The sequence below is a fragment of the Myotis nattereri genome, assembly GCF_964212035.1.
Source record: "Myotis nattereri genome assembly, chromosome: 11".
Lineage (NCBI taxonomy): Eukaryota > Metazoa > Chordata > Mammalia > Chiroptera > Vespertilionidae > Myotis > Myotis nattereri.
The window spans coordinates 47406379-47428252 of NC_138086.1; the positions used below are offsets into that span (position 1 = coordinate 47406379).

Below are 21874 nucleotides of genomic sequence, written 5' to 3' on the forward strand. Positions count from 1 at the left end.
GTTATCATTTGGAGGTCTGTTTTCACAAGATGAAATATGATATTTAGAAGGGCAAAGAGGCTGTCTAGCAGCAACTGAAGCCTTATTGTTTCTTTAATAGCTTAAGTCTCTTTTTATCCATTTGACAATTACTTAGGCAAAGGGCTGTGTTTGTCTATGTGTTGATTTATGATGCACAGTGAGCCAGCAGCTTCTCCTTGATGTTCAGGGAGGCACAGCCTGTGCAGTGTCCTGAAAGGGACCTAGAAGAGTTCATAAATCTCATTATGTAACACATGGCACCACCCAGCTTTTGGTTGGACAGCCTTACCAAAGACATCAAGGTCTGAGTTTGACCTCTGCCTGAACAGGTTTTAGCCTTGCTCAGTGGTTTCAGGTCACAGATCATACTTTGACCTAAAAGTCTAACCCTGAAGTTGTAATTGGGCAAGAGGGCACGTTAGAGCAAATGTGTTATCAGTGACATTGCATGTTTACACTGTATGAATTCCTATCTGAAGGATGGTACTTGATTTTTATTTCTATCAACTTTGTTTAGGAGCTTAGGATCCAGTATATAATACTTAAATAACACGATTGATAACATAGCTAATAGTCATATAAATTTTATGTGTCAAAGACTGTTACCACATGCTTTACATTTATTGACTCATTTTAATTTTTTTCAGCATCCCTATAAGGAAGATGCTATAATATCATCCCCATTTCCTACATCAGAAAACTAAGACAGAGAGAGAAGTTATGTAACTTTCCATGGCTATTAAGTGTCAGAGCTTGGAAGGAAATCTAGACAAGTCTGGCCGCAGAGTCTATGTGCCTGACCACTGTGACACTCAGCTGAAAACCCACTGTTTCCACACATCAGTCAACACACCACAGATAGTCTCTTTGGTTATTTGACTATTGAGTTCTCATTTGAGAAAATTGTGTTAATTGCTGTGCTGTACTTTGTAAATAAACTGACAGCACAGTACATGATCTGAAGATGTTAGCAAACAGAACTGTTTTGATCCCTTTACTATCCCAGTAAATGGCTCCTTGGTGCCCCAGGTACCACCACATCCAGACAGTCAAACTATTTTCAGTTGAGCTCCAATTTACCCTTCCCATCCTCTCCTGAGATACTTTCTTCATGGTCTTTGCATTTCCTGCACATAAGTTGTCCTCTTTCTACCTATTCACTTTAGCCTGAAATCACCTTTTTTCTTTGAATTTATACAGCAATTAATGATAGTGCATTTTCCTGACTATATATATTAGAAATTATGGCATCTCCTCTATTGTTGATTTGAACTGCTATTAAAATCTTTGGTTAACTTCTCACATATTTGTGTCTCTCTAACTCTTAATAGAACTCTAAGTTCCATGAGGGCAAAGACCTAGTCTTAAGCCTGAAATAAAATGCATAATGTAGTTTGCATGTATATATTACAGCCATGATCCATCTCTTAATAAACATGAATCTTTTCCATATTGAGGAGAAATGATGAGGGTCATTAAAAATACTATTAATATGGGTTGCTTTGGTTTCAGATCAATACAATCATCTGCTCACTTAGGAATTGTTCTATTGCTATCTTCTGTATTTCCAACACATCAAAAATATATTAATAAAAAAATATTGTTCCATGTCTACTCTATATGAAACAAACTTAACATTATGGTTTTATTAGGTATGTGCAATTCATGGTCCTGGATTGTAGGGAACATACAATCTAGTTGAGTTTCTGGATATTACATCTCTATAACATTTACCTAACACCCTTAGGAATTATGTGATAAATACTAAAATGGTCCTGATCATGTGAGAGTTCTGAGGAGGAAGTTAAAAGAGGGGGCACTTTAAACTGAGATGCTCTGTCTATGGGGGTGGAATTTGAGTTGGGTCCAGAAGTTGAGCAGGATTTAGAAAGAAAAAAAAAACAGAAGAGAGAAAAGGTATTTCAGGCAGGCATATTTACAATGAGCAAAAGGAAATATGTTTGTTCTATATTTAGATGATATAATGAATAGTTTAGTAATGAAAGATATTAGTTGTAAGGTTGGTCATGTAAGTTGGATTGTAGAAAACTATAAATATCAGAGTGTTAGACGCTGGGAAGCCAGCAAAGGATTTTGAGCTTGATAGTAAGTATAAGATGTCTAATTTGGACTGAAGAGAGATTGGAGGCTGGGTATTCAGTAAAGACTCATTAGAGTAAATAGATTTTAAAACCCTTAGCATTGAAAGTGCCTTCCTTAAACAACTAGATCTCATTTAGGTAGAAGAGAAAATTGGAACTCAAATAGGTAAAGAAAAATTGCTTAAGAACATGGTATAAGGTTTTTCTTTTTCTTTTTAAATTTTATTTTATTTTTAGATCACAAACATATAATTTCAAAAGCATTTTGTTAACCTTAAAAATGAGTTTAAAAGTCTGAGTTAAGGGCAACACTATGAGATACTGATGTATATTTTTGGGCTAGAAACATATTAAAGGGCATAGTTTTAATGGAATTGATTTAAAAACTCAAGACTTTGCCATTCAATAGGCTGTTTGTCTTAGATATTAAAGCATCCTTTTAATTTAAGGAAAATTGTATGCTAATAAATAATTCCTAATTATATTGCATTATTTGATGACCAGTGTTATTTTCATTATGTTAAATGGTAGCAGTAAACATGAGAGTGACGCCTCATCGTTCATTGATAAACTGTTATTTTATTGCTGGATTTATCACTAAGACAGCTTACATCATTTTCACATCATTTAATAAAGTCAACATGTTTTCAAGGTTATTGACATTTCTGTTGATTTTGAGTGGATTTTAATGTTTATTTGCACTTGGGTAGGAACTGACAAATCTAATTAAAAGACAATTGCTCATTTACATTAAGCCACCATGAAATATGGATAGTAATAGTCCAAGGTGAACAGTGAGAAGAATAGTGATAAAACCTGAAAAACCAACTCATTTGCTCAAGAAATTTCCTTACTACTAATAATTTTCATCCATTATTTAACTTCTTTTGAAATATGTGATAATTCCCAGTGGCCAAAGGCCACCAATGGAGATCAACATATTAAAAAATCAGTTGAAGCTTTGTATGTGAAGGAACCGCTGAGCTAAAGCCAGCCCATTTTTGTAATATCTTAATCAATAAAGGGAAAAATTTTTAAAAAGCAACAAATAAAGCTGTGTATGTCTTAGAAAAAAATAAAAAATCAGTTGAAATTTAACTTTTGGAAAAAGTTGGTTTAGAAAAATATTCCAGAGTTTCTACAATGTTGTAAAACTTCTTATCCTTTAAAGAAAAAAATCTTATAAAATTTGGTGTGCCTTTATTTAACACAGAGTTTCAATCTGCCCTTAAATGTAAGGATGTTGGTCTATAGGCAGACATTTATTTATGTGTTTATTCAGTTTATTTACCCAAGGAATGTTTATTGAGTGCCTAAGTAACGGTGATATAAGGTAAAAAATGAAAAATCCAAAAAAGATATGTATGGATAGAATGCTAATAGGGTCAGCATACCTTTGCTCTAAAATTCATAGTTGGGGGCCTGGGAACTTTTTACATAAGCTCCTGTGAAATTATTGAAGTCCCTCAATTCTTTCACCAGGAAAGACCAGGTACATTTGCACTGTTGGTACACACTTAAAATGTAAGTGTAATACCTGAAAGTATAGTTGGAGAATATGTAAAGAAATTATCAAGGTCAATGCCCAAACAAGCTACTAGTTCACAATGATTTCTCTCTCTTAGTCTTTGCACGTGTCATTGTAGCTAATATCAAACGCTTCTACCATTTTTTTTACTAGATTTGGAATTTAGGAGAAACAGTATAAAGATAGTTTTGATTCAGTCCATTGTGTTGAACTTGAAAATTAGTAGTTTGGGGCGTATACATATTAACTGTGTTAGAAAGATAGGTGTGTGCAAGTGGAGGATTGTAGGACTTGATGTCTTCTAGTTTTTATGCAAATGTGGATGAAGGTTCTGAATCTATGGAGTGCATTAATTCCCTACCTCCCATACAGCTTAATCCAAGGAAATTCACAATTAAACCCCCTGCGTGTGTGCGGGCTTGCCTGTGTGTTTGCATATGTGCATGTGCTTCCTTAGACAAGCTGCAGTAAGTTGAGTGTCCTCAATGAAGGGCTTTACTGTAGTTTCTTTAGGGTTCCATGTCTTGGTTGCTGGGATTTTTTATTCAAATAATGATTATACTGACAAGGTTTTGTGATTTAATTATGGCAAATTCATTTCACTACTTTTATTTTATTTTAATGTCCCCCTTTCCCAACTCTCCCTCCTCCCTTCTCATCGTTTTTCTTTCTTCCTCGCCCCCCCCCCTTTTGTTTTCTTTGCAAAATTTTACCAATAGGGGCATTGTGGAGGTGGGCAAAGGATATTGTCTAAAGATAGAGTAGGATTAAATTAGTGACAGTGTGAAAATAGCAAAGATAAAACATGCCACCACTTAATTTAGTAATTTGTATCCTATTGCTACGCCTTCAGAGTATTCAGATATTTAATCCAGAAGTTATTTGGGAACCTAGATTATCTAAGTGATTATTTTAGTGCTCTACTGTATTTGTTATGTGAAACTTTATTATGTGAAACAGTTATTAAGTGAAACTTTAAAGTAAATTTACCAAAAATATCTAGAGAACATATGCATCGCAAAAATGATTATTGAATATATCCATGTAGATAAACATACATTGTACTATGTGTTATTGGGGCATACACAAGAAAGCAAAGAACAATTAGAAATTTCTGGACTGTTATAAAGTACTTATATTTTGTTTAAAAATTAAGATTTTAAATTGCTTTCAATACTTTTTAAAAGGCTATACCCAATATGTAGATAAATTAGACTTGAATGTAAAGTAAGGAAAACCTTTTCTTCAAATTCTTCTTAGTACTTTGCCATTAATTTGAGAAAAGAACTTTAAAAAGATGAAGCCTACTCTTATAATAAAAATATTTATTATAAAAATTATCACATTTCTCTGTACATAACTTAAAGGCAAAAATACAATTTATACATTAATAATTTAAGTGGGTCTGAGCAGTATCTATTCAGTAGAATTCTAAAGCTCTTCTGTAAATTTTACAAATACCAATGTCATCTATTTCTATTTTATAGAACTCCATTTACACAGTTGATGTCATTGAGATAGCAACATTTCTTTTTCTCTAGTGTTTTAAGGATAGTCCACAGTGTTTGGGTTAATTAATTAATCAGCTGCTTTAACTCTTTGGTAAACATAAGTATTTACATGCAAAAATGTTTAAATTTCAGTAGAAACTGAATATTCAAATAATTTATAGCAAATAGTTTTGTGTAAGTAATAAATGTATGAGCCAGAATCCCATCATCAAGAAAAATCCCTACCTAGGACTTCTGATGATGAAATTTGAAATAAATGGTTTGATGCTTCTATGGCTACTACTAGAAGCACCACAACACTAGGCCGCGATAAAATGAAGTACAAATGTTAAGTTCAACACATAGATAGTACTGATTATTTTCCAATGCAGAAAAGTCTCGTTTTTTCTATATCCCAGTTTAAACTTCAATTTGACACATGAGTTTATTATCTCATTACAACCTAGTATCTTGCAAAACTGAGAGAGCATTTTTAAAAAGTCATACTGCTTTGAAAGACACCAATTCATCCTTTTGCCAATATGAACCATTTCTTGAAATAATTTGTGGGGGATATAGCAAAATGCCCTTCCTTCTTTCCTTCTTTCCCTCCCTTTTTCCTTCCTTCCTTCCTTCCTTCCTTCCTTCCTTCCTTCCTTCCTTCCTTTCTTCCTTCCTTCCTTCCTTCCCTTTTTCCTTCTTTTGTTTTTCACTCCTTCTCTAAGGAGTGCCCTGTCAATCCGCATATTATACCTGAACTCCCCAAAAGTTCCATACGCATTGCAGCTGTCATTCATTAGCTCTTAATGCCCCTGATTCAAAAGGAAAATATTCTGGTACAAAATCCTCTTCTTCCCAGGCTCCTTGTTAAAAACACTCCAAGAAGTATTTAAATTCTAATGTTCTTGGATTATTTGATACTTAGGAATTTTTTGCACACATGTTAATTCTGGAGTGTAGAGTATAATTGAATACATCATCTTTTTTAATCTAGAAAATGGATGTCTTTGGATTGCCACCACCTCAGGGTAGAGAACAGGTCTTCTCTCTGAATTAGGTTCCGAATGCATGATTTCTTTCCCTAATGTCAGTTTTTCCAGTCTACCATTTTATTTACCAACAAGATGAGAGATAGTTTTGCTCTCACTTTGGCAACTCTTCTCCCCCTCCAACCACCAACATTCTGAATTCAGTGCATATTTTAAATTCGCCCAAGATGAGGTACCTGGCAATAAGCTCACTTACTATGTGAGGTGTGAGCAGGGAAAGCAGCGTAATAAAGGCCCTGTATTTATCAGAGAAGGTTATCTTCTGCGTTTTTACAGAGGCTCAAGGCCTTGGCCGCAACTTTTAATAAAACGTTTTGACTTATTCGTCATTCAAAGTGAATGTTATTTTAGTCACCAGTTTTTCCTCCCTAGAGCGCATAGATATATACAAAATGTACATGTACATACATTTCTAGACATATAGTATGAACTAAGCCCCACTCCTTTGAATGGCAGGAAAATACTGATATAATTGACACGATGTTCAATAAATACTAATTATCTTATGACATTAACCAAAGGTCTAAACTCTAAAACATCAGTCTATTGAAACTGATAGCCTATATCTTCACTGCCCTTCTTTTCCCATTCCTGTTGACAAAGAGGTGACAAATTGAGGCTTATATCTTATTCGGGTTTTGATATAAACCCAAGCATTATTCTCAATTTAAAGAATAAAGAGCTGGCCATGTCTTCACTCCTGCAGTCCTGGTCCTGCTCTGTGCTCTCCTGGGTCACAGGAATGAGCTTTGTTCTTCTTCCTCAGTGTCCTGGTCAAGGAGTTCTGTGGCTGTTGTTTGAGGGAGAAGAGTCCGCATGCAAACATTCAGAAAGCAGCGCTGGCACAGACCCACTTTGATCCCTTAAAGTGCCCTGAGCGTCCCTCCTCACACGGCCACTTTTTCCTTCGCCAGGTTCTTTGGTTCCTTGCTTGGGATGCACCAGTCGTCAGCCTCCGGGTTCATCTGATAATGCTTAAAGGCTGATTTGTTAAAGACCGGGAGTTTCTCTACAGACTCGGAAGACAAAGCCTGCAAAGAGGATGAAGAAACAAGTCAAACCAAAGGAACTATGCAAGGCCTCATTTGTACTTGAAGTGATTATTCAAAAGAAATTCAGAGGTAAGTTGTCAACCATTCAAATACCTTCCTTTCATTTAGTAATAAGAGCATACCAGAGCCCATAGTATGTCAGGCACTGTATAAAAGAAAATTAAAAGAAAGCATCTTTACCCTACAGGGGATGAAATAGAATATGTACAATTTAAATTAGGGAATAGAATTTGTGTTCAATATTCACACATAGCCTTTGTTTGGATATTACCAATATTATAGAGTTGCATAGCAAAGCTATCTTGTCCAAGGAAAACCTTTGTATCTGTGACAAAGAGTTCTAATCTGATACTATAAATCTATGAGCTATTAATCTTTCCCAATACTATGAAGACTTTGGCTTATTTAAGAAATGAATGTGCCCTAGGCCGTGTGACTCAGTTGGTTGGGCATCATCCAGTGCACCAAGAGGTCATGGTTCAATTCCCGGTCAGGACACATGGCCGAGTTACAGGCTTGATCCCTGGTCACGGGTGTGCAGGAGGCAGCCAATCAATGGCTTGCTCTAATGTCAGTGTTTCTCTCTTTCCCTCTCCCTTCCTCTTTCTATCTCTCCCTTCCCTTCTGTCTCTCTCTCTCAAAAAAAAAAATAAATCAATAAACTATTTTAGAAAAAAACAATTCTGAGAGATAATATGTGATTTATTTTTAAAAAGAAAGAAATGCATTAGTTATTGCAGATGGTCAAAGACCACTTGGCAAATAATTCCCTGGCACAGAATGGGAGCCTAGAAGCTTAATGTTTTAGTTACTAATATCTGTAACTATATTTTCATTTGAAATAGTTGGCAAATGAGAAACAGAATCAGGACAGTGACCTTAACAAATAAATTGAGGCTTTATCAGAAATAGAAAAACATTTACCAAGTTTTAAATTTTAAACAGAAAATGCCAGGTATCTTTCTGACAACTCTTGAGCAGTCAGCTGTCTTTCCCTGGATTTCTAATGTCAATTTAAGGTCTCGAATAATTCAGTATCAGTTAATTTTGAGGCTGGAACATTATTAGCATCTTTTTCTCACAAATTGAAGTAAAACAAAAGTACAGCTCTTCTCACAGATGCCAAAAGAGTTGCCTTAAAAATTTCACACAAGCCTGCCCTCTTGGGCAACAATTTTGCTTCACTGGAGGCATGTAGCCTAGCTTTACCTCCTTGTGGGTAAGTTACCACATTAAATATTAAACAATATATCTACACCGACCAAACAGAAACTAGAATTCCTTCTGGTCATTATTTGCATGAACTCACTTGGGGGCTTTCACTGTGGACCACAGAATCAGGGCTGTACACGAAGCAATCTTTTAAAAAACGATTTTTTTTTCTATTGAATTTAAAGTATACCTTTAAGTAGATGATAGCATCTGTTCCATATCCTGATAAAGAGTAGAGATTCAGGTCTCCTTGAAAGTACTTGGCATAGAGACGAGAAATAGGCAAGCCATAACCAAAACCGGCCTGGAGAGGAAGGATCAGTTATTGGTAAAAAGGCGGACATGATCATTGAAATACAAAATGTGGGAAGGTGTTGCTACTGTGCTTGATAGAATCTAGTTAAATATCTCCTGCTTCCAATCAGAGGCCCCTTGAATTGTTTCACCACGTTTAGTTTGCTTTATCATTCTTCCTCATATCCCCCAGGCCCAATTTAAACTGATGAGCTTGCCTAAACACTTCCTTGTAATCCTGGCCCTCTCTTTAGAGCTAGGTGGCTGGGATGAACTTTGCCATATAATTGTTCTTACCAAAGGAGCATTCCGGGAGTTATCCATCACAGGCGTTGGTGCGGTGGAGTAGGTATAACTAAAGAGTCGGTCAGTGATCCTCAGGGGAACTCCGCCTCCTCTGTCTGAAATCTTAAACAAACAAACGAGTCATCAGAGCCACACATTCAAAACAACGTGCCTTCGTCTCTATAAAAATGTCCTTCCTGCATCAAAAAGTCACCTGGTATATGGCTTTGATCTATTGCCATATCTTTGATTTATTGGTGATTTTTTAAATTCTCTCAAGAGATACTCAAAAGATAAATAGAGGATGGTTACCTTAATTGTAAGATCTTCTTTTCCCAAGACAACAATCACCTCAACTGGTGTGAGGGAAGGCAAGTTTTCCTGGTGTTCAACTGTTGCCCTCATTGCATTCTAAAGAAAACAAAAACATAAAAAATTGAATGGCAGAATAATGAGGGACAATAAGTACCTGTTTTTTATGTTTAAAATAAAAGCAGCACAGAGGGCAATTCAAAGTTCCCATTCTTTTAAGTTAGTAGTTATAATAACTCTGTAAATAGCTATTTATGAATATGCCATGTAGGGTGTAAAATGAAAAGTATGCATTTACCATGTAATATAGTTCCTGGGAGTAATATCTAATAGGAAAACAATTCTCTTACTTGTCAAGTTCTTATTTGTAAACTTAATTTAAAGGTAAAAAATGATTTTCATAGCCCTCTTTTCTGTCTTTCCATTATATTTTACATCCAAACACCAAAGACTATTACACATCACAAAGGAACAGTGAACCACTGAACCAACTTATTGGCTTTTATAAAATTTGCTGGGAAAAGATTGTTACTATTTAAAAGGATAGTAAACAATTCTAAATTAAATTTCAATTTACATGTGATTATCATCTTCACTTTTACCAATGATGGCAAAATAAATCTGAGGTGGACCATTCAATTTAAAAGTAAATCAGTCAAACAAAGAAGTATCTTTTGTCATTTAACAGAGAAGAAACTCAAGTTTTCAGACAACTATATGATTCTCATACAGATACAGTTTTGGTTTATTTCACCCATTTTTCTCTCTAACTTCCCAGAAAATTATCTGCTTTCTGGTTTCTATTTAGTATGACGTTCTAATCATTAGCTAATGTGAAATGAACTAGATCAGATGTCTGCGGTATAATCAATACCTAATTGTACTAACATTATTAACATAAGTTAGGAAATACTATGTTTTGAGAAGAGTTACATAAGAATTAGGAGCAAATTTCACGTTTTTTAGCCCTCCTCCTCCCCAGTCCAGAGGACTCTTGGAAGCATCGCAAAGTGTTTCCTATCTTTTGGTGGAAGTACCAAGTTGTAGTTTGGTCTTAGAACCCAGGACAGGATTTGATTCCAGCACCTGGCTACCCCAGACCAGTAACACCTACATCCTCTGAGAGCTGGATAGAAACATAGATTCTCAGACCTAAAGAATCAAAATCTCTATTTGGGACAGAGCCTAAGGATCTGTTTTCACAAGCCCTCTAGGTGATCCTAAGCACAGGGAAGGTTGAGAAGCACTGCTCTCCAATCTTGCCATGAAATGTGGATGGTGGACCAGCACAACACCTGTTAGCGTACTAGAAATTCAGAACCTCAGGCCCCAGCCCAGACCCACTGAATCAGTATTTGCATTTTCACAAAACCACCAGGTGATTCATATGGACATTAAAAGTAGATCATGGAAGGGATGGACTAGTACTGTCCTCTGACTCAGATTGAGATCCTGCCACTTACAGTAATTCTGAACCTGAACCTGTGGATTTGGAATTGAACCAGCTTGTGGGGGTGGGAGAAATAAGGCCTCATTCCATGAAGCGTTCACCCCATGAACTTTCTTAATGAATGCATGAATGAATGGAGCTTTGTTGGACACCTGAACAAATAATGGGACTAGGGAGCCCTTGAGACATCATGAATCATATTGTTCATTCGCAAATACATGCTGATACTACAAGGAACTCCGTGTACCCTTTCAAACATTAACTGTAGCCTCCTGTTAGGAAGGAGCACAGAAACTTGCTTGGGAGAAGATAGTGATGCTCTTGTTTAGTCAGAAATGATAAAGGACAGTAAAAAGAAAACAGGGAATTTAAAAAAAACAAAATAAAATTGCAATCATTGTGAAGTCATACCTTGAATAGTTCAAAGAGCATATGGTGAAGGTGAGAAGGAACGTACACAATGTGAATTGGCTGCCCTGGAGACTTTCCTAGAAGAAAATTAAACTCATTAGAATTGGTACATAAATATTTCATTAAAATAACCTTCCACATCTACTTAACTAATATTTCAGACTTAAAACAGGATGGGAATACTCCCCATCCTCCTCACTCCAACATCCTACCCTAGAACCTTCCTTCTTAAACTGAAAACACAACTGGCTTATTTTCAATATGCTAATACAGTTGCTACCTAGAACTCTATAATTAAGTTTTGCATTTCTCTACAAATGTATAAAGCAGATGAAGTGTTCAGCAAGGGTGCTATAAGTTAGGTTACATGGCTTATTTCTATTTTCAAAAGTTTTGTACCGGACAATTTTAGAATTAACATTATATGGATTGTAAGGAAGAAAAGTTAATTTGTCTATGGTATAACATCAAAATTTATGCTAGCTATAATTTTCATATTTTGAAATTGAAATAACACATGGGAAATTACTCAATGATGCATGGGAAAATAACACTTCTGATTATTCTTGATTTTTATCATCCAAACATTAAATCTTACAGACTAAATATGCTCAAATTTCACCAAGAGACTAAAGGAAACAGAGAAACAAAAACCTCATAATACTGTTTGAAAAGAATTATTCTTTGGTTTGCCAGGCCTTGGCAAAGTTTGAATTAGAGAACACAAGGTCTGGCTCAGTGCCCTCTTTATTTTATCAAACGGTTCAAGCAACTTATCTACAAGTTATGCAACAGTGCTGTTAATGCTTAGAGATATTTTTCAATCTTTATTTGCACTTTAATTTTTAGCTTAGCAATCAATTGCATTTGCATAACCCCAACCCATGAGTTAGGCTACCCATAATTTGAGCAACTTGATTTTCACTCTCACCACCAACAAACGTTGTAACTATTACTTGGAAATGATGTCTACTTTGAATTGAAAGGAGAATGTTACTGTCATGTTTGGAGAGGCAACTATGGAATAGGATAAAAATAATGCCTTGCATTCCTCACGCAATCATTTCAGTCAATGTGGGAAGACTAGTATTCGTTCAGGTACCGCACAGTTGAAGCTACGAAGTGAAGTGTGCTCTGCTTCCAAAACTGGTATATACTTACAGTGCAATTTAAAAATCTTTTGGTGAGAACATTTAACATGAGAGCTACCTTCTTCAGTATTTAGGCGTACAGTACAGTACTGTTACCTATAAGCAAGGCGTTGTACAGCAGATTTCTAGAAGTTATTCATCTTGCATAACTGAAATTTTATACCCATTGAATAGTGACTCCCTATTTCTCCCCCGCCCCCCCAGCCTCTAGCAACTATCATTCTACTCTGAGTTTGAGATATTTTAAATATTTCATGAAAGTAGGATCCTGCAGTATTTGTCCTTCTGTTACTGGCCTGTTTCTCACAGTGCAGTTTAAATTATTTTGTTTCTAGACCTTATGAGTAACCTTATTGGAATTAGGAGGGTATCTCCACTACCAAGTGGTGCCTCCCAGATCTAGTCTCCTATCCCCCCGTTTCTATAGTAAGCAATCTTTCTTTGACCTAAGATATTAGAACTAAGTTGCTACTCTACATTCCAAACTGTTCAAACTATTCTTCTTTATGAATTATTAGTAGCAACTGAATGTGCTCAATGGGAACTTTCCAGTGGAGATAAAGAGAACCTTCGCTTCAAAAAAGAAGTGTACAAACTCTAGGCATGTTCAGAAGGGGAAAATGGAACACAAAAGTTGCTCTGTATTTACAGTATCACTCATACTGGGAGAACACTGACTTTTCCATAGATTAAACTATATTTTATTTATAGCTTACCGTTCACTTGTGTGAGTTTTAATTCAGGAGATGTTAAATAATACTGATCACAAAGCATCTTTGCACACTCATAGGCATCTGGAATAGAAGGTAATTTTCATAATGATGAAATGAATTTCTGCCAAGTACAATTGTCAAGTGATCTTCACTGTGTACACTACCCTTAGCCTAAAATATTCATTAGAGTGCAATGTATGTATACAAAAGTACCTTGTAAATATTTTATTAAAGAAAGAATTATGACACTAAGGTATAGCTATAACAACAGGAATATGCACACTTCAAAGATCAAATGCAATATATACATTAACCTCTGATGTTTGGATTTTTTTTATAATACTATAAATGAATGTTTAAACCCCTGACCCTCAAAAGCAAAGGGCCTCCATGACAGTACTTATAAGAATATAAAGGGTAAATTCTGAATATAAATTCATTTATAAAGCCACCTCAACCATATGTCAATCATAGAGTGTACATTTTCAATAAAGGAAATGAAGAAATCTAGAAATTACCTTGGACCACTGCTGCTACATCACAGTTTGGATCAATACTTCCAATGTGGGTTGGGTTTCCTGTCTGTGAGTCACTAAATAAAAGAACTGTTGAAAAATAAATATAAAAACAGTATATAATATTATATAAAAATCAGGACAATCATGATTAGAACACCACTGACAAAGAATGTGACCCACCAAATAGTAAAACATCGAGCTACAGTATGGCTTATAGTCTACCCTCATCTCTGTATATCATGATTATGGTTAACTTACTGTGTTGGTTCATTAGCATCCGTGTAGAAATACGGTTCATGTAAAATCGGTCCAAGAAATACTGAAGATTTTGATTGGTGACTGGGTCAAATTCATAGCCATTTTTATATTCTATGATTCCTTGTGCCATTGTGGGAACTACATTATGGTTTCTATTTCGGACTTTGATGAGAGTATCTACAAACCTAAGGCAAAACACATTTATATTTAGTGAAAGTCCAAGTAAGGTTCTGTCACTTATATTTTTTAGACTATTAAGTGTACTTATCATTTATTAGAGGAGTATGTCTGGAAATAGTAAAAGTTTAGACACTTATTCTAAGGCATAGAACTTACTCTGCTAATGCTTTCTGGTCTTCTGGGCTTTTCTCATGGAATTCCACCAAATCCATCAGGCTCTGGATATACCTGTAAAGTGACAAGTGTGCTTTAAGATTTTAAATTGAATAGTCAGATACAAGTGGCTGAAAATATAGTATCTTTTTCAAATGATTTGAAAAGAGAGAGTATTATGTTTAAAATTAAAAACTCCAGGACATTTGGAAAACAGTATCTCTGAAGAAAGGTGTGTGTGTGTGTGGGGGGGGGGGTGGTTTATAACTTTAACTCTTAACTATCTAAGTTAAAATTTATATTTCTTTAAGTATTCCAGATCAATATTCAGTTTTGTTTTGTTTGGCAACAGTTGTGTTATTTTTAATAGCAAAAGGATTTAAAAACAACTTTTTAAGAAAGACTTCATATTTTTTTCCTACTCCCTTCATAGGTGAGTATAAGTCTTGAACACAGCAAATACTATGGATTGAATATGTGTTTCAGATTGTGATTGTTGAATGGACATATAATACATATTTTTAAAAATATTTTTTTATTGATTTCAGAGAGGAAGGGAGCAATAGTTAGAAACATCAATGATGAGAATCATTGATGAGCTGCCTCCTGCACGCCCCCTGCTGGGGATCGAGCCTGCAACCTGAGCATGTACCCTTGACTGGAATTGAACCTGGGACCCTTTGATCTGCAGGCCAACACTCTATCCACTGAGCAAACCAGGTAGGGCAATACATATTTTTCTTGAATCAATGAACAAAAAGCTGTGTATTCTGTGATTAGTGTGAGGCTCTGATGCATATCTGCCTCGGTGCATATCCTGGCTCTATTCTCTGAAAATCTGCTCCTTTGGGTTATCTATCCCCCTCTGAGCCTCAACATCCTTATTTATGAAATGAGATGATAACAGACACTGAGTGCTGGCTGTGTGCTATTTTTCTAAGTGCTTTTTAATGGATTACCTCATTCAATTACACTCCAATATCCCTCTCAGGCATATGCTTTATTCTCCTCAATAAAAATGGGGGAATTGAGGCATAAAGAATTTAAGACAATTGCCAAGAATTCCACAATGAGGAAAAGGCAGAAGCAGGATTTGAACTCAGAGCCTGCTCTGTCAATTGGTTTGTAAATGAAAAAGAGTTGGCCCTCTCTGAATAGTAGTCATTCATATCTACTAGGATAGGATTCCTTTCACAGTATCAAACTGTCTTTTATTATTTAAAATACAAAACAAGTTGTAACTGTCAATTCGTTTTCATATTTTTTCTGGAAGTAAAAATTATATTGTGAGAGAATCTTTTTCAGGATAAAAATGTCTGTTTCTGCTTTTATTGCTTTATAACTGCCTTTATAACTTATCTAAATTAATAAACAATTCTTTACATATTTAAAAAGTATTACTATTCTGATCACCTGTTTCCAACTATGATGTTAATATATTATAAGAATTCGTAGTTAGATATCTGTTTTAAAATTAGATACTGTTTCAGAATGGTTCACTACTTACCAGTTTTTAACTAACTGCACTGAAGAGGTATTTACTAATTGATCAGGGAGGATATCAATTTCCTTCAGGATATTGGCAAGCCTCACAGGTAATTCTTGTCTCAAAAATGCAAAAGAAGTTCTTTCACATGCATTTTCTGAACCTGTAATAAATAACACTTATTTAGTATTTGGAAACGAGTATGACCAAATGACATATTTGAATAGCATTAACTATACAATATTAAATACACACATATATTATAAAATTATATTTCACCCTCATTTCATTTACTGTTCAAAAGTGCCTTCTGGTCTTTTTCTAATTTCAAAGTTATCAATATGAGAATTATTGTTTTGTTTTGGAAGAGGATTCACTTCCAAAGAGTCCGAATATTCTACAATATTCAGCTCTTAATATTCATAAAAGAATGCAGGGTTCAGTCAACGCCACAATGTTCAGAGTTCTAGATATGAAACTGGAGTGGGAGATATGGGAGTTGGGTGGATGTCATGATGTTTCCAGACTAATAATAAATAATACCACATTTAAATCCTTGACATTTTCCTTGTAAGGTTATTGCAGAATGTCTGTAAATATTTTCAGCAGTAATGCAAATATATGACAAACTTTAATTTGATAAAGAAACAAAGAAATTTGTTAGGAACGCAGAGGTGTACCCTGTGGAGGGTGGCTAAGGAATAAAAATCTCAATTAATTTGAGGCTATTTTATAATATTAGGAACCTTCTCCAAGAAGTACTGTGAAAGTTCCTCATTCATTGTTAAATGTTGACTGAAAGCAAAAAGTATTGTGACGGAAGCTTTGGACGGATAGAAGAGGAAAGATGGGCTCAAAACACCCAGCCTCAGCGAAGCTGCAAGTGGCCTCTACCTGTAGGCAGGTACCACCTGTCAGAAAGAAGCCTGATGTAGAAGAAGGCAAGGGGCGCTGGCGAGGGGCTCCGGGGCAGCAGGAAAACGGGCCCCAAGTTGTTTTTAAGCAGTGAGGCCTCCCCTCCCTGCACCGGGACTGGAAGTTCAGCCAGCTCCCCAGCTCCCGCGCCCCGGCCCTGCGCCCTGCGCCCCCGCTCACCGAAGTCCAGCAGCTGCTTCATGGACAGCGGGGACGGGCTGTACCGGGAGAAATGCTCGACCTCGCGGGGGACCAGGCTGGCGCGGCTCAGCGTGCCGGCGCCGCGCATCACGAAGCGGACCGCCTTCATCTTGGTGCCCACCGGGTGGGTCTGGCCGGGGCTGGGCTGGCTTGAGGGCGAAGGCTGCGAGGAGCGGAGCCCGGGACCTGGGAGCGGACGGCGCGTCGGGCGAGGAGCGCAGGTGAGCGGGCAGGCAGGTGCACCCGGTGTGGGCTGAGGATCGGGGTGTTCGGAGTAGAGGAGTGAATCGGAGAAGCAGTGGCTTGAGGCTCTAGAGCTCGTCTTGCCACCTCCGGCTTCTCTGGCGGTTTTATTTGTTTCCCCGGGACGCTCCCCCCCAACTCCAAAGGGGAGGAGTCACCGGGAGTTGGAGAGGCGTCCCGGGCCTGGGACCGGGCCAATCTGCTCAGAAAAAGAACTTCGGGTCCGCGCCCTCTCCCCCCCCCCCCCCCGGCTCCGCCCTTCCCCCCCGGAGTCCCCGCGGAGGGCCTGGCGCAGGTGCCGGGGCTGTGAGGGGTAGGGGGAAGGCTACATGGGCATCTGGAGGTAAGTAGGCTCGAGATCAGAGATCAGCCACTTGGGACAGGGCCCCGGATCGCGTGGGCTGGAGGCCTGCCCAGACTCGTCCTTGTTTACAAGTGCAAGGCTGTCTCAATGTCACGCATTCCTAGCCTGAAACTACTTCCAAGAATCTGGGCTCTGGGAGCTCATTGGTTCTTGCTCAGAGCGGGCTTTTACAGTAGCCAGTGAGCTGCCTTCAAGAAGTATGGGCTCCTCTGCCATTGGACAGCGAACGGTATAAGCGACCTAAAGAGTTCTTCCAGCAAAAGAACAGCACACGTCTGGAACTGGAAGTACCTTTAGCAGGGCTTGAGAAGCTGCCAAAATACATGAACTTCCTTGTGGCAATAAAAGGCCGTTAATTTGTTTCTCTCCATTAGGTTTAACTCTGTTGATTAAAAACAAAATAAAAAGAATCAGTTTGTGTCAGTTTGACTCCCCTTTTCTTCCCCCCATGGAGAACTTGCTGGCTCTGGTCCCCTGTATGAAATGTCCTTAATCCAAATCTCTGCCCCAAACATTCTTTTCTAGCCTTAAATGCCCAGCACGAACTATGAGATCTTTCCTGATTGTTTCTCCCCGCCCTTCCAAATATGGCCTTTGCCACTTACAACATTACATTGCAGCTGTTTATGTTCTTTTTTAAAAATGTTTTAAAATTTATTTTAGAGAGAGCAGAAGAGAGAGAGAAACATTGATGAGTGAGAACCACCACCACCATCCATCACCTGTCTCCTGCGCACCCCCATGGGGGTTCAGGTAGGATGTACCCTGACTGGGAATCAAACTGGAGACCTCTAATGCATGGGACATGGTGCTCAACCAACTGCCACACGCCGCTTGCTCCAGCCTGGACCCCATGCCCTGAAAGACATTAGGTTTAGGACTACGCTGAAGGCATCTTTGTGATTCCTGCTGTTCAAGCTGGGGAAACATGGGGGAAGTTCCAAACTGAATCTCCACTTGGAGATGGGACTTGATACTACTATGATTTATATTTTTGTGTTCTGAATCCTTTGTTACATATTTGCATAGCTTGATAAAGCAAAAAAAAAAAAAATGTGTTCCAGGTTCCAAAAGACTAAATAAAACTCTCGTGGATGACGAAAGCAAAGGTAAAAATCCCTTCTTTTTCCTGGATTACATCCTAAGAACAGAAGTAATAGAAAAGTATGCATTTGCTTTTTCTTGCCATGTGTATGGGATCTGGGGTAGGCAAAAATATTTATTGTAAAGAATTATACTCTTTAATCTGCAGAGGAAAGACAGTGGAAATGATACATTATAGGAGTTCTAATTTAGGAAAACCCCACTGAGTTCTTGGCCTGGCTTACCCAGCACTATTGCCCTGTGTGTTGGGTGATGATTAAAGGTCAGGTGAAGTCTTATGATGTTCACAGAGAAGGCTACGGGCTAAATGTGGTCCGTCACCAGACTTGTGTCTCCATGTCATCCCATCCACTAATATCGGGTTACTCTCACCGTGACCTCCATTCTTTAATGTCATTTCTATGATGGGAACTATTGTTATAATTGGCAACATTTATGGTAGCTGGACTGGAAAAGCAGGTCAAATGGTTTACCCAGTTGGCTAAAACACTATGTATTACCGGTATCCCCTGCTTCCCGAAAGTTCGTGTTAATGTCACTTTGTTTTTATGAAAGGCCTGTACCTGTTTTCTCTAACTGAAAGAAATCTGAAGAGGATTTTCACTTTTCTGAGGAAGAGGGAAAAGCAGAAATAGCATTCAGTGTTTGCGCCCTAGCAAGCCGTATAGAGGCAGCACGTACCCAAAGCAATTTCCCCAGAAACTACACTTAAGCATCTCGGCCTCAAGCTGCCGTCGCTTTGAACTGTGTCTGTGAACATCTGTGCGTAATCTTAACTTATTTTGTACATCTGCTAGGAAGATGTGTCCTAAGGCGCCAGAAAAACCTGAGAGCGCTTATAAGGGTGTTATGCTTAGCGTAAAACTGGATGTAATGAAGTGGATTTGGTATGATTCGGTAGGCTATTTTGGGGTATGGGAACGCTTAAAGATTTTTCCATGTAAATTAATGGTAATTGCTTCTTTGCTTTATGCCACTTCAGCTTTCAAAAGGTTTCATAAAAGTGCTCTACTTTTGGGTAGCAGGGGAAACCTGTGCCATGATTAGTGTGTGACCAGGAAGGGATATATTTTCAGGCTGGCCACAGATCTTGGAGGTGATCCAGTTGCTACAGAAATAAAGCAAAGGGAATTATTTGGGGGCAATGGGTATGGATAAATCTGTGCATTCATTTGAGTAAAGGTAAACATGAGAGGACTATCAAATGATTTGGTGCTAATGGTCAGGGTGGAGTACTAACGTTTCCCCCTTGTACACAGTGCTGAACGCAGCATCTCTGCTAGAGGCACCCAATTTCTGAAATTTTCGGGGGCATGCTTGCCTAACGTTAAGTGAATTCTACCCAGCTTGCCTAGCAAAATCTAGTAACATAAGGCCACTGGTAGAGTTTTAAAAATGCAAGTCGCATTTTTGCCAGAGGGCTGGGCATTTACAATTTGATAAAATACATCTAGACCCTTAAAGAGATACCTATTCAACTTTTCCACCTGTAAGAACATATTTCAAGGAAGCAATTAAACTATATGTTAATATACACATCAAAGTTGCCACCTTACTTCTCAAACTAGAATAGTTCTCTGGTTTTGGGGGTGAGGATGAGAATAAAAGTTAAAGGAAATTGACAATAGCTCATATGAACCCTAAGAGGGGGTTAGTGTATGGGTCATAGAACTGTAAGTAAGTTTCATGGTTCTGAGTAAACAGAAAACCTATATCTCAATTCCTCAGGTTTCCCAAACTTGTGTAAACACTTTTGGCTTCTTCTGTGGGTCATAATCTAGCTGCTCAAATGAGGGAGGGGGTCATGGGTTTATAGGAAATATTGGCAGGAAACATATATGGTTAATAATTTGAATATTATATGCACAAACATATGCATAACATATGTAGAAAGAAAATGCCAAGAATGTTCATAGTGGTAATTTTGGGGTGGTAAAATTATCAGTATTTATATTTGCTTTTTTTACGCTTTTCCAAATGTTAAAGAATGAAACATGTATAACTTCTTAATTATAAGGAAAATAATTTTTTTTCTACAGTTAAAATGAAAATAGATGTCGCAAAAGAACAGGCAGAGGAATCTGGCAGATATCTGTTCAAAACAGGCTTTTGACCAAATCGGAAGGCAGAATCAGGACAGGGAAGTGGGTCAGTTGCTCTTCTGCTCTCCGTTTCTAACCCCTCTGGGCATACCAAGAAGCTTGGAGACTCCAGGCCTGAGGAGCCCGAAATCAGGTCTTTCTCTTCCTTATCACCTGCCTTTGTCTTCTGTAGACTGACATTGAGCTACCTGTCAGCTGAAACAGTTCTGCGGCTTTTACCTGTTCTCTGATTGCTGATCATTGCCTAGATTTTCTGAGATTATCACCAAATGGAACATTTCTTCTCCTCTTGAACATACACACACACACACACACACACACACACACACACACACACACACTCCAAATAGAAATCTCTTACTTTGAAAAGTCCAAGTTTTGCTCAAGTCCAGCCTTGGTTTGTATAACACTGACTGGCTGCCTTAGACAACCTTTTCTGGTGTTCCATATAATAAAAGAAACACAATCAGGCACCAGGTCATCTGGAAGGCAATTGTAGAGGTCACTTCCTTTTGTGATTTCTTTGCTTAACCCAGTGCAGGGGGTGGTCAAAATTGTATTTCCATCCCACTGAATATCCGCTTAAAAATGGAAAAATTTAGTCACTTATACAAACATTCCTTACTGTCTGGTGAATTCAGTTAATGAATGCATACTAGCCTATTAGAATATGCAATGCTCAGTATGTCCATATGCTTAGCAACCAAAGGACGGATGCACTGATGTCACACGAAAATCTTCTGTTTGCTTGAAAACACTGGTTTCAGCAAGTACATGTTTTGCAAGTGATTGGTTCCCCTCCAGCTGTGGCTGGCACCACCACCAATAGATGGTAGCACCCTCTCCTATTCCATCTGGTTTGTCCTCAGGATTCTTCTCAACACAAGCATCATCTGGAGATCAGTGAGCGAGTGAACCCAGTTTGGGAGATGCAACCCCTTGTTTTTCTTGGGCTGCGGGTCCAAACCTCCATATTATGCCCTGCAGAAGCCCGCCCCCCACCCCCACCCCCTTTCCATTAGAAAGAACTGCCTTGAGAGAGACTGTTACCAGCAAATAGGGACGTCATTCATTCAATCCAACACTTGCACTTGCAGAGGGAAACTGAGGCAGGGGACCATGAAGGCCCCTAAATCACACAGCTACTCTTCAGGTTCAACATAAATGTTTGGCACACTCCTCTGAGGCTTGGGAAGTCTAAGGTTTGGTTTTTAGCCTTTCAGACACTTTAGACCTCACAATGCCTGCTCCTCCTCTTGGCCAAAACCAGGCCACTGTGT

The 21874-nt window shown here is 37.9% G+C and overlaps 1 protein-coding gene across 1 annotated transcript; it reads right to left on the reverse strand.

Annotated features, from left to right (window-relative positions):
- Positions 1-5198: 5198 nt before the first annotated feature.
- PDK4 (pyruvate dehydrogenase kinase 4) lies at positions 5199-17115 on the reverse strand. Its single transcript, XM_081101979.1, has 11 exons — positions 16761-17115; positions 15687-15828; positions 14183-14254; positions 13847-14031; positions 13589-13675; positions 13074-13151; positions 11207-11283; positions 9346-9444; positions 9046-9156; positions 8645-8758; positions 5199-7221 (listed from the first exon to the last, which is right to left on the reverse strand). The coding sequence occupies exons 1-11, from the start codon at positions 16888-16890 to the stop codon at positions 7078-7080; spliced, it is 1239 nt and encodes a 412-aa protein (XP_080958105.1). The 5' UTR covers positions 16891-17115; the 3' UTR covers positions 5199-7077.
- Between the last annotated feature and the right edge of the window lie 4759 nt (positions 17116-21874).